The sequence below is a fragment of the Acomys russatus genome, chromosome 20 (assembly GCF_903995435.1).
Source record: "Acomys russatus chromosome 20, mAcoRus1.1, whole genome shotgun sequence".
Taxonomy (NCBI): domain Eukaryota; kingdom Metazoa; phylum Chordata; class Mammalia; order Rodentia; family Muridae; genus Acomys; species Acomys russatus.
Genome location: NC_067156.1, coordinates 63918607 through 63932627, shown reverse-complemented (window position 1 = coordinate 63932627; position 14021 = coordinate 63918607). Strand labels below are relative to the sequence as shown.

General features: G+C 47.3%; 1 protein-coding gene across 1 annotated transcript in view; it reads left to right on the top strand.

Moving 5' to 3' along the window:
• Positions 1–14021, top strand: part of Slc14a2 (solute carrier family 14 member 2) — a 172880-nt gene that overhangs the window by 133905 nt on the left and 24954 nt on the right. The window contains exons 7-10 of the mRNA XM_051163708.1: positions 167–314; positions 1693–1827; positions 2179–2228; positions 2947–3121. Of these exons, the coding sequence (XP_051019665.1) occupies positions 167–314; positions 1693–1827; positions 2179–2228; positions 2947–3121 (508 nt within the window). The remainder of the gene's footprint in view (positions 1–166; positions 315–1692; positions 1828–2178; positions 2229–2946; positions 3122–14021) is intronic.

The window sequence follows — 14021 nt, the reverse complement described above, 5'->3', positions numbered from 1 at the left end:
GAAACTGTTTTTTCCAGCTTGTGCCTCCCCTGTTCTCTCTCACGCCGGAGGGCACAGCCATCTGTCTGTTCCCCTTCATTACCCACTGGCCTGGTCTTGCCCACGATGCCTGAATTTTACATTATCTGCCCTCATCCTGGTGACCTGCATTCTGTTGACTTTGCAGCTGTTACAGACCATCCCTGTTGGGGTCGGCCAGGTCTACGGCTGTGACAACCCCTGGACAGGTGGCATGATTCTGGTGGCTCTGTTTATCTCCTCACCACTCATCTGCTTGCATGCAGCCATAGGGTCAATCGTGGGGCTGCTAGCAGGTAAGACGGAATCCCACGTCTGTAGGGTGATCTTTAGGATTTTTTTTTCCTCATCCCATCTCTCCTCAGCATACAGGAAACCATTCCAGACTTGTCTCCACTAGAGTTTTAAACACTGTCAGGGGGAGGAAAAACTATTTTTCCCTTCCTTGAGCCGCCTCCAAAGAGAGCAGACTGAAAGAACCAAACATGTGGAGAAATGCAAGGGCCCTGAGCATGGAGCCCAGCAGTTGGGGGCGGTTGGAGGAGGGGAGCAGTGATGGCCCAAGCTGGGGTACATGTGGTCCAGCACTTGAAAGTTTTAAGCAAGCTAAAAGGAAAGGCTTCCTAAAATTGGATTGGCATTTCTCAAGTGTAATTTCATATTCCTACACATATGTATATGTATGTACACACATATGGATATGCTCTTTCCCACAATAGAATCAGAAAATAGGGTAGGGGACCCTGGGAGTAAGAGACTATTTTAGAATTATTCTAATGTTGTGCAAAGACTTTTGGAAACAGAACTTTCAAAAAAAAGTTGTAATTGGAAATAATGTTAAATTCATCAAAACCTCATAACAATCATGCAAGAGACACTAATTCTTTGCCCACGTCTACCTACTGCTCACACCTGCCCCCGAGGCTCTGACACTCCTCTCCCCATAGCCATCTGTGTCTGAACTTACTTTTTTATCAAGCCTCCAAAATAGGATTGAAATGGCTAACAACGCAGCTGCTTGGGCTGAAGGAAGGGACTGGTGTCCTTTCCTAAGCTGGTCCTTATCCCAGATGTCACACAACACAGACACAGACACACAGACACACACACACTCACACACACACAGACACATGCACACAGACACACACACACTCACTCACACACACACGCACACACACTCACACACACACAGACATACACGTGCACACGCACGCACACACTCACTCACACACGCACACAGACACACACATACTCACTCACACACACAGACACACAAACGCACACACACACAGACACACACGCACACACACTCACACACACAGACACACGCACACACACACTCACACACACTCACACACACACACACTCACACACACAGACACACACACACTCACACACACAGACACACACACACACGCACATACACACTCACACACACAGACACACACACACACACACGCACACACACACGCGCGCACACACACACACACACACACACCATTGGGGTGAATCCAGGACTTTCTCAGTTTGATTTCCTATGATCATGTGATATTTACAGAGGCCCCTCTGATAAGCAGAGCTGGAGGTGTATGGTGAATGACAGGACACAGGACACCTTGAGGCCTTTCTTCTGTGGTCCAAAATTACCCAGAAATACCATACCTTCTTCCATAGCCCTGACTGTGGCCACGCCCTTTGAGACGATCTACATGGGCCTTTGGAGCTACAACTGTGTCCTCTCCTGTATCGCCATCGGAGGCATGTTCTACGCACTCACCTGGCAGACACACCTGCTGGCACTCGTCTGTGGTAGGTTTTTAAGAAAGCGACAACCAAGCCCCTCTGGCTGGCCTTCTGTTAGTTATATGTCTGTTCTAATTTGTTACCAAAATTGATGGAGACAAAAGGAGAATCAACTATCAACTCTATGAAAAGCCATGATGAATAAAAGAATATGTAAACTTTAACCTCTGGCCTCAGAGACTGCATGGCGATGGGAGAAAAACACTGAGCAGTAAAGGATAGCCTCTGGCAAATACTGGTGTCAGACACCAAGACTGTGGAAAAGCTGGCTCTGGGTCTTGGCTCCTGTTTCGCTAGGGCAGTGGCTGAAGAAGGCAGGCTATGGGAAGCTAACCTACTGGTCTTGTTCCTCCACAGCCCTGTTCTGTGCATACATGGGAGCAGCCCTCTCCAATATGATGGCAGTGGTAAGTCCGGACTCTCTGAACACTATCCTACAGTCTTCCTCCCTATCAGAGATTTCAGGCACCCGGGGTCTTATAGAAGAAGATGGGGGAATGGTGTAAGGGAAATAGAATCCAATATGTATGCCAAGATTTGTCCATGATTCAGCCAAAGAAGAATTTTGAACATGTAGTTCTAGGAGCTCTGTGTGTGTGTGTGTGTGTGTGTGTGTGTGTGTGTGTGTGTGTGTGTGTGTGTGTGTTTGTGTGTGTGTATGTTGAAAGATAGCAATGGGGAACAGGAACTGACAGAGGGCACTTTGGGGCCCAGAGCAAGAACCAATCAGGCCCGGATCATTAAAAGATGCTGAGTGAGCCAGGCACGGTGGCACACACCTTTAATCCCAGCACTCAGGGAAGCAGAGACAGGTGGATCACTGTGAGTTCAAAGCCAGCCGGTTCTACAAAGCAAGCCCAGGACAGCCAAGGCTACACAGAGAAACCCTGTCTCAAACAAAAACAAAACAGCAACAAAAAGCAAAGGTTCGGGTGTACCCAAAGAGAACAACACCTCAATTTCCTTGACCAGCTCCTCTGATACTCTGAGTTCAGAAATGCTAACACCTTCGCCTGGCAGAGGCAGGCCTCTCCACCCTCAATTCCTATCCTATCCTTCTCCCCAGGTTCCTGGCCCAATGCAGGAGCCTGGAAACCTTCTTCCATCTCTTGTTTCAATTTGCAGGTTGGCGTGCCACCAGGCACCTGGCCCTTCTGCCTCTCCACCCTCACCTTCCTTCTCATCACAAGCAACAACCCTGGCATCAACAAGCTCCCGCTCAGCAAAGTCACCTACCCAGAGGCCAACCGCGTCTACTTCCTGACAACAAAAAGCAGTGAAGGAGAGAAGCCCCCCAACGGTGACTACTAACCCAGCTCTGAGCAGAAATGCTCCTCTTGCCTGCGCCTCTGCGGTCCCAACGCTGGGCCAGGCCTCTCGGCATATACTTTCTTCGCCTCTCCTTCGCGCCTGTATCAGATCAAACACACCTGTGCCTCCCTAACCCTGAAGCTGATTCAAACCCTCTGCCCAGATCTTTATAAACTGCCCCTTGCTCGGCATTAAAGGAAGCTGGTGTGTCCTTGCTGAAATTGGAAGTGAGGAGTCTGATTTACATGTCCCTGGCATAAAACAAAAGCGTTAGTCTTTTGAGGAGAGGGTTAAGAAACGTAGTAATAGATGCTATAAAATTGACCTTGTGTGGCTCCCAGACAGATACAGAGCAGGGACAGGTGAGGACATGAAGTAAAGTCACCCTGGTTTAGAGCTATGGGTTGGGCACAAGGAGCTTTCCTCAGAAGAGGGCTTTTGCAGTCACTAAAAAAAAAAAAAAAAAAAAAAAAAAAAGCCAAGATGTGAGAAACTGGAGCCCTGAAAATATTGATAAGAAGTCTTGAACTTCCGAATGTTCCCTTCCACTGGCAGTCAAACTGCTTTTTCCAGCCCTGGGCATAAAGGCCTATTTCTCCATTATGTAAAAGCAAATGCCTAATAGCTGACCATAACATGCTGCGTCCTTCCAAAGCTCCTCTCCCAGTCTGAGACACTAACACCTTGGTAGCCCTTCCCTCTTGCCCAACGCGGAGTACGAAGCACTGGTGCTTTCCTAGCCCAGGTGTTTGGGACTGTATCATTTTAATAACATGCCTATTCCTTACAAACTCTTCTTCAAATAAGACCTGGAAGAATACCAGTGACATGTCTTCCAACCCTTCACATGGCCACAAAGTCTTGTCCCTGCCAAGTGAATGACGCTTCATCTGGTCGTGGTGTCCCCAGTGGTCCGTAAATGTTGTCTCTTCATTTCCTATTTCTGTTACAAGTGAGAAACATGATTAGTTTTTGTTTTTATAAGTAACTTTCCTTTCTAGGTGTTTATAACGTTGAGCCTAGTGCGTGTTCCATTAATCTGCCTTTCCAGGTATAAGTGCAAGGCTTTCCTTCCACTCGGAGATTGGCGCCATCATTGATGTGACTGTCCCTTTTCTTCCCTCCTTATTCCTCTGACTCTGGCTTCTCTCAGGGAACCCCCTCAGGCCCCCATGACCTCTGTTCCAAGTTGCTTGCCTTCCCCTTCACAGTTTTCACCATTCAGCTTTTGGCTTTGCTTTGAGATGCTTCTTCCCCTTTAACTACCAGCCATGGGTTCTTCCCTGCAACTCAGCAGATGCCTTGGGTTTGGGGGTACAGAAATCATAGTTTGGGTTCTATAAAAACCCTTGGGGTGGGGCTGCAATCGAATCACCATGTGTGCTCATAACCCTTTGTGTCAGTTTCCTCTTGCCTTCAAAAGCCATGTGACCCCAACTTCAACCCATTCCCCTCCCATTCCATCCCATGTGGCCTCTCATGTTGGTGACCACTTAGTAGTATCTCTCAACACTCGGAGCCTGAGAATTCTGCCTTGTGGCCTGACCATATTTGCTCATCCACCCAGAAGATTCTTTTATACAGAACTATTAATATGTTACTCAACCTCAGGCCTGACGATAAACCAGGAGAGAATCAGATCCGACCCTGCCTTCAAGGAATTTATTTTATGGGGATTTGCCCGGCCAGCTGAATAGTCTCACCTGCCTCAGACCCTGAGCGCATTTACGTTCACAACCTCAGCTTTCATACCGAGGCAGTTACCTGGTTGAGTTGGCCTTCTGTTTAGGAATTGTCTCAGGCATGACTGTAAGGACTCCAGGAAATTTTCTCAGCCTCTTCTCCTCCTGTCTCCTGTGTTTCCCCTAAGCTGCCCAAGTGCTTCCAGCCATCCCTTTGGTTTAAGGTTTGGAACCTGTTAAAATATAAACAGCCCTGGGCTGGTAATGGCGTAAGCATGGTTGGTCACTCGCATCTTAGGTGGCAGGCATCATTTCTGAGAATAGTTTTGATTCTAAGAGGAAGAGAGTACCGAGAAACACAAGACTGAACCTGTCTGTGGTGGAAAGGGCATGCTGAGATGAGGCCAGGCAGGGCGAGGGAGGCTGGAGCATCCTTATCCTGATGAAAATGATGATTTATGCCTTAGAAAGAAAAATGGGTGGAGCCTTAGCTGTCTGCCGTGGGTGGCTCAGAAGCACAGCACACAGGTGACAGACAGCTGAGTGAGTCAGTGAAGAGAGTCTCTGTAGCAACCGCCTGAGCAGCAGGGTCTGCTTAGACTCAGTTTCCCACTCTGGCAACACAGAAGCAACTGGAGACCTGTTGGGATACTTTGTTACCACGCAACCCCTGCAGCATCCCTCACCATGGTTACTTGAAGGCATGGTATCACTCACTTGAACTGCCCCTTCACCTGCCCTGCCCTGGACCTCTCCCCTGTGAATTTTTTCCTCTGTGAAGCCCTCTAAGATCCAACCACCACTTGGTCCTCTCAAAGCGCATTTGTGACTGCATTGGCCCAGTATTCCCCCATATGCCAGTGTGCTTCCTCTATGATGCGGAGCCTTTGCTCCTTTGGATCTCAGACACTGTGACAGATGACAGACAGTCTCCTCTAAAACCAGGTGGGAGTGGCAGCTTCGCATCAGGCAGGATTTCCACCCAACAGACCATACACAGTTTAATTTCGAAATGCCTTTAAAAGCATCCACATTTTATGTGTGTGGTGGGGGGTGGGGGGTTACCTGTGGTTTGGGTTTGTTTTTTTTTTTTTTTTTTTCTGCCTCTAGCCATTCCAAAATAGGTCAAGAAATCCATGGAGACCCCTTCCTTCTCCTGGAGTGGAACTAGAAATTCTGGAGCCTTAAGGAGTGAGGGGAGAGGGAGGGCAGCAAGTCACCTTGAACCAACCCTTGATAACTTGGAGCCTTCAACCTTTTATTATAGTCACGGGGGAAGGAGGCTTCTGGAACAAAATGAAACAATGGGACATGCTTTGGAGCACAAGGGGCTTGAACTTAAATTTACTCCAAAAGGAGTATGGCCCTCCCTTTCCTCCAGAAGAACCTGACTGCAACTCAGGGCCTGGTATTAATCTTTTCATCCTCCTTCTTCAAATACAGACATGTAGAGTTGAAGGAAGCCAGAGAGATCTGAAGAAAAGTTTGTTCTGAAATGAGTTCTGATTAAGCCTTCAAGGCCTGAAGAGACTGCTCTAAGCACTCTTGATAGTGTGGCCCAGTATTTGCTGGGACTTGATAGGCACAAGATTCCACTGTGTCCTTTTTGCTTCTAGGACAGTCGTCTGCCTCACCCTAAATACACCATATGTCTAACGTGTGGCTGAGAGATGTTCTGCTCCCCCGTGCATCTTGGTTAGCTCAGGAACCCAGTGCGAGCTTCCTGGATGGCTTCTTCATGGGTGACTATTTCTTCTCTTTCCGTCTTGGTGGTGTGTTGTTGTTCATAAGCGTCTCTCCATACCATGTCTGAGCTAACCAAGATGGATACTCAAAAAGCAGAACTGAGCTCACTATGAAGAGCTCAGGAGGCCTAGATAGAGCCAGATCAATAGTAAAAAGGGCAAGCATCCCTGATGGAGCTGAGAAACTAGATAGCAAGGGGAAAAGAAAACGGGGAGGCTTAGGTATGGTCAGCAGCCTGTCATAGGCCCCGAAAGGGCCTAAGCATGGAACTGGTCTGCTCTCTACCAGCTCCCAACCTGTCCCTGGAATGTTGGGGCACCTGAGCTCCTCCCTCCCCTCTTGTTTGCTTTTCATCCTCCTTGATCAAGATCCTTCTTCGGGAGTCCCAAACACCTGGAGTAGGAAGGAAACCTTTGACGTCAGCAGGAGAGTGTGTCTACTCAGGTGGAGCTAATGTCCTTGGTGTGAGGTATCATTCTGATCCTGGGGAGGATGCCACCTTCCACCCCCAAGTGTATGCTGGGAGCAGTATGTGAGTGTGGGGTTGATGACCCATCATACTCTGAAAGCCAAACAAAACATGTTTTGACAGTTCCCCTCTCCGACAAGTCAGCCCACCAGACCCATGGCTTCATGGGACTTGCGAGAGTCAGCCTCCCTCATATATAGACATCAGGGTGCATTTTGGCTTCCACGGTTAGATCATGCCCTTCTTAATCTGAGAGGACCCTGGTGAGCCACCAGGAGACCCTGGTCAATAAGAATTAGGGGGAAAGGTATGAAAATTTCCACAGACAGCTCACATTTCGTATTAGGCAAAAACTTTCACTAAGACACTGATGGCGAGCACTAGTCCCCAGCCTGTGCCCAGCCTGTTGGGGAATTAAGTGCAGTTATTGAGGTTGGAAGGCAAATTGCCCCCCCCCAGGAGACAAAGACAAATACTGGAGCTAGAATTCTAACTAGAAGGGTAACGCCTGAGAAACAACAAGGAAGCAACTAGACCAGGGCTGCTCTTTAAGGAGAGTGGTTTGATTCAGCTGGTGGGGGAGACCATGGCAGCTGGAACACATCTTGCCCAGGGCACTTAGGAAGTATCTTTCTTTAGTTGAGGAGGCCAGAGTGCAGGAGGGCTGCAGAAAGGCATTTTTCTGTATTCCTCCTCCACTGGCAGACCTGTGCCAGGCATGGGTTCAGAGGTACAAACTAGTGGACTTACAAAAAGTTGTCAAGAGGAAGGATTGGAAGGTACAGAGCAGTGAGGAGGTTCGGGTGTAGGAGACGTCAGAGCCCCTGGAGCTGAGGACCAAAGACACCGGCAAGAAGCTTCTCCTCAAAGCTGATGACCTAGTGTTCTCCAGCCCTATCTAGGAATCAAAAGAAGCCCAGGTAAGAGATGCTGGGGCAGAAGTGAGCCAGGTAGATGCCAACCTACGTGGCCACCTGTCTTTTCAGAAGGAAACTCTACTTTTGTCCATTGAATTTGTATCTAGGGAAGGCAGTCATGAGATGGGAAACCTATTAAGAATTCTGGCACACACACACACACACCAAAAAAAATCTAGATCTTGGAAGCTTAAAGCTGAAAAGGCTCTTAAATATTTACAGCTCAAACCTCTTGCTTTATAGATGAAGAAACCACGGCTAGTCCAGAGACTTACCCAAGTGCTAAGCCAGCACTGGCAAATGTTCAGGTGTGCAAATCGGCAACCTGAGCTGGCCTGTCTTACTCGGCTTGTGATAGAACCAGGGAGACAAATCAGCCCGCAGGTCCCCTTCCCCCTTTTCCTGAGGACTGCGTGAGCCATGTGCTTTTTTTTTTCATCCTTTCCACAAGCCTTCAGTCTATATAGCTCTGACGTCATAGAGTCCCAAGGGAGGCACTTTGGAGAAGTGAGCCTCTGGGATGAAATGTCTGCCTGATGAGATAGAGTCAAATACCTCCCTCCAGGAAGTCTCCACCTGCTGTTTCCAGAGCCCGCTTACCTTTTCCAGACTTGGCCCATCTCTTTGTGTCCTGTTCCCCTGTTGTAGACGTGCCAACAGAGCTGTGTCATCCTAGTCCAGGTATGTCTGCACATCCAGCTCCTCAACACCCTGTTTTCTTGCTGCCCTCATATTTACTAACTTTGATAGCATACACTTATTCCATATAGATACAAAATGCAGGCATTTCTAGATGACACACCATATGGGGCAATATTCCAGGATATTGAGACTTTATGACTAGAACATAAACAGCCTTACAAAATATGTGATCTGTCCCAAGACCAAAGAATAGGGGTAAAAGTATTTATCAGACAAAAATTGAGATAAGTGTGTGTGTGTGTGTGTGTGTGTGTGTGTGTGTGTGTAGATGCAAATATATGGATGTGGAGAGCTAAAGTTGGCAGTAGGTGACAATCATTCTATATTTATGAAGGCAGAGTCTCTCAATAAAGCCAGAAATCAATTTCAGCCAGTCTGGTTATCCAGCTTGCCCTAGTCCCCTGTCCCTGCCTTGTAACTTGGTTACAGTTGAAGACACAAGAAAGGCACAATAGGGTCAGGTTCAAACAACGTCAAATGGCCTTTTATCCTGTGGGAGGGTTACAGGAGGGACCCAGTCTCCCAAGTTAATGTGACGAGGTGATTGTGCTTGAAGCAATACTTGTTCTGAGTCTTGGCGACAGCCTTGATTGTCTTTCTTAGTGACATTAGCACAATAGTCATGAGCTTCTGGATCTGTTATGAGGGCTGTTGAGAGAAAGAACCTGCTATAAATGTTAGATGTGCCCTTTTGACTGTTCCAGAAGATTTGAGGGTACCAGGCTACATAAAAGTAATACTTAATTGTGCGAGCCTCACTCATTCCCTAAGTGATACTGAAAATGAAAGTCAAGCCAGACTGCAAGGACCAAGGGAATGCAGAGAGGAAGCGCTGAGTTCTATGGTTAGGTATCTCGAGGGCTCTTTCTGGTTTTGAGGAGTCCTCCACCCACCCAGTTAAGCGATGCACTAGAGCTTGTGGATATTTTAGTTCCTTGTGTGAGGAAGGTTGTCAGTGAACTCTGTTTGCCAGTATACCGGCATAGTTCCCCTACTCTGGACAGGCTAGAAAAGGAGATGAAGTCTCACAGCTCCTCTGGGACTGTCCTGACGAGTGGGACAAACTTTGGCAATAGACTATGTGAAGAATGCTGTGTAGTCTGACAAAGACTGTTAAAGTCTTAGGAGGATTGAGGGAGCAACAGCTTATTTTATAGGCTCTGTAACCATCCCTCTGGAGTGGCTGTAAAGCCCTTATCTAAAGCCTGTTGAGGTAAAAGTGGAGGGGTGGGGGGGAGGGCTACTGAGACCCAAGGCAGGCTTGAGTGGAGGCTGAGCTTCCTGGTTGGCTTGTTGGTCTGCTCAGCTTTTACCCAGAGAAGCATCAATGTGGTCTTTTGGTGGACCTTGCAACAGAGTATACATGCATAAGGGCCATCTGTGTTGGAGGCCAGATAGCTGCTAGTAGGCCCAAAACTTGAGGGGCTTGTTTAATCGAGTATTATCAGGCGCGATTTCTGGATAACTGCATGGGTGTGGATCCCATGGAAGGGCAGGCCAAATTTGTGCCAGTATTTCTTCTGAGTTCTGACCCTAAATACTGTCAGGGTCTTTAAGAACTCTGTGGCAAGAATGGATGCTAGTGGGCACCCAGGAACAGAAATATTCCATACTTTGAAAAGAACTTGTTGGGTGGTGTAGAAGACACTGATAGCGACTACAGGGGAGGCATTTAAGGCTCCAGATGATTCTGGACCATCATAAGACAAGGGCTCAGTGTTAGGTAGATGGTCACAGAGTCTTTAGAATCTCAGAAATTTAAAAGAACCTGAAATGTAGGCTTAATAGCTCTATCCAGGGAAGGAATGGGGCAACTGGGTAGGATCATAAGGAATGAGTGAAAGATATTTGTTTATTATACAGGTCAAAAGGATGTAAACAAGTTGGTTGGGCTTTGCTGTCGTACCAGTAAGTCAGATGGAGGACTGGAAAGTCAAACTGGGGACCGCAGTCAGGGCTGAAAAGTTAGAACCAGTATCAGAGAGGAATGTGACTTTTCTCCATGCCACATATAGGGTTATTCAAGGACCCTCCACAGACCTAGAGAATACAGGAGCTTCTGCAGCCTAAGACTTGTATACTCCTCAACAGAAGGGTGGGTCTCCTCCCTTGTTGGGTTTCTCATGGTGAAGGAACAGAGTAGGTGGCCTTTGTCCTTTGAGGTTTGATCCCTCACTAGAGAAAGAGACAATGTTGCTTTCGATAGGCCTCTACTTTTCAGACTGAACATGGCCTTTGGTGAGACCTGTAGCATGGTAGCCTTAGGCACTCTCAGATGAAATGTCCTGGCCATCCACAACAAGACCAAAGAGTCCTTTGACCTGAGATTAGATCAATTTCTTTAGACTAGGTCAGGTTGCTAAGAGATGGACCTGAAGTTTTCCTGAGATGGGCGGGGAGGCTGCTCCTACTGTCGCCATTAAGTAACCTGCCTCTTATTCCATTCTTCTAGTTTGACCTTTTTTGGCCAAAGGTGTCCTCTCAATTATTAAGGAACTTTAGGCCGTGTATGTCTAATACATAGAGGATGAAGTTCGCAGCCCCTGGTCTACTTTGAAGCTTTCAACTCATACTTGGAGAGTCTTAGCTTACAAACTACAGCCAGGGTAGCTTGGCCCTCTGGACTCTCGGGATTAAGATTAGATTACTTTCACACGAGTTTTGGTTATTCTAAACAGAAAGGGAGCAGGTCACTCAGAAGCCCTGCGTTGTTTCCCATAGCTTACAGTTAACTGTTGTAGTCATGGCCTTTCCCAGGATGCCTTTCTGGGGCAGCGGGTAAGAGCACTTGCTGTGCAAGCAAGAGGCCCAGAACCTATGTAAAAGTCAGTGAGCTTGTGCATGCAAGTGACCCCAGTATTTGATGGGGGGAGCCGGAACATAAATGGAGCTTGCTAGCCAACCGACCTACCCTACACACACACACACACACACACACACACACACACACACACACACAGCCTTTTTCATCTTTTTCAATAGAGAGATAATGATACGTTTCACTCAGTCCTTCTCTTTTATTCCCCACACCAGTTGCCCAACTTGGCCAGTGGGATTCTGTGCTAGAGACAAAATAGAAGACCTTGCCTCATACATCGTCACGTGATCAGGATGATGTAGATAACCCTGCTAGGTTACTCAGAGACCACAGTCAGCCTTCAGATTCTCCAATGAAGGTTAAGGGGTCCTGGCTAAACGGTCCTGGTGTGGATTGTATTTGAGAAAAGTCAGACATGGAGAAGGGAGTATATACCCAGAGGTGCCAGAGTTCCCATTAGCCACCTCAGCAAGAAGGTTGTTCTCCAAGTGAAGGGCTTGCATTTGACAGCTCTCTGAATTCCCCACACTAAGTTCCTGGGGGAATGTGAGCATAATTGCACCGGGTGCTACTGAAGAAAGTTCGGCGGGTGGAAAAGAGAGGGAACAGAAAGGAGAGCAGAGGTCAGAGAGGGATGACAGAAGCCGTTGTTAAGCAGAGGTGTGGCTGGAGGCAGCAGACAAGCCAGAGGCTGAGTTAGCTAATGTAAGAAAGCCTGGCTGTCCGCGGGCCTCTCAGAGCAGGAAGTCTGGCAGGGAAGGAAAAGTGCAGAGGCACGCCTCATCATCATGGGCCACACGTGTCTGCTCCCTCCTGCTCTATGGTGGTGAGTGGCCGACAAGAAACAGAGTAAGAAGAGAAATGAATGAAGGAGTCTTCACAGTATGTGTGGACTCGCGCCAGACAAGCTGCAGCTGTCCCCATATCGCATGTTGAGAGTGAGGGGGCGTCCCAGAAGGAAGAAAATCAGCCCTTCACCCTTGAAGAGTGAGGCAAATGAAGTTCTTAGTTCACACCCTAGTGGGTGACGGCAATCTAAAGTCTCAGCCCAGAAACCTTTGGGTCTCACTGGAGAATAGCCCCAGACAGAGATTCCCAGGAACCCACTGGCCACTCTGCAGACCACCGTAAGCCTCAGAGTGAAGAGAAGCCTAAAGGTGAGGGAAGAGCTCCTAGCTGAGCCCCCCCCCCCCTGACCCCAGTACTCTACCAGGAAAGGGAAGCCCAAGGCCCAGGGGTAAAAGTGTTTACCAGACTAGAACCTACGGGAAAGTTTTCATAAAGAGTATACATTGTAGACAGGAATGCAGCAGGCAAACTCCGAGAGACAGAATTGCTCCCCTCAGGGACAATGGGGCACTTTAATAGCAGTTAAGAGACTTTATTTGGCCTTTCTTCATGGGTCATTTGTCTCAAGAGTCATATGTGAGGAGATAAGAGGTGGGCAGTTCATTATCTTGTTAGGCAGTAAAGTTTATAACCCCATTTTTCCTTTCTGAAACTGGCTGTTTATGGAGAAGCTCCAATAATCATTAGGGGATTGGTTGTAATTGTTTATATAAAATATCACAAGTCCACCAGGTCTGGCTGCAGGTAGGCAGAGTCATATTATTAGACAGTGGAGGACTTTGATTTTTTTCCCCTGCCCTTTATCTTGGGGCTTTTTGATCTCTGTGCTGGGGGAAAGGGCACTCTGCGAAGCTTAGACATAGCTACCTGTGGCCTCTGCCTCCTGTCAACACTACACCTTGATGTTTTCCTTCTCTCAAATGTGTAGGAAACCCGCACACATCCTTCCATAATGTTAGAAAGAAAAACGATTTTACCCTCCAGGACCAACTCTGACTTAATTGGTATTAGATGTTTGGGCCATTCTATTAAGGATGTTGAGGGTATAGCTAAACTTATTGGGAAAGGTCTGCAACCAATTAGCAGTGTCTGCCATAGATAGTAGGGGAAGAGGGAGTGTGGAAATGCTGCTGTGAGAGAACCTACAACAGTGACCCAGGACAATTTGTTTCCAATGGTAATGTTTATCTTTGTAACTTTTTGTCATTCTTTGTGATAGAAGAAATAATTTATGCTTTCTTTTAAAAAGTCACACACCCATTGATTTCCCATGAAAACCTCCAGTTATCTACAAAAATACCTACACTGCAGGAACAAAACTCAAAGCAGGATGTCAATGCCTGGCTTCATAACTGACCCCTATGTGGCCCAGGTTAGACCCTTCTCTTTGGGCCTCAGTTTCTTTTTGCCAATGCCTAGACTCAAAGGCCACTTGGCTATGGATGAATCGGTCAGTCACTCCAAGAAGTTTAGTTGGGTTAGAAAACATTTACCAAATATATTTCACATGTGTCGCAACTATGGATATAAAATTCTACTATGAGCTGAGGTGGTGTGTAGTTATGATCTCAAGGCATGGAAGGCTAAGGAAATAGGACTATAAATTTAGGGCTAGCCTGAGCTACATTAAAAACCCTGCCATAGCCTAAACTACAAAAGACATAACCTATTGTATTCTGTGACAATACAATTAGAACTCAGAAAAT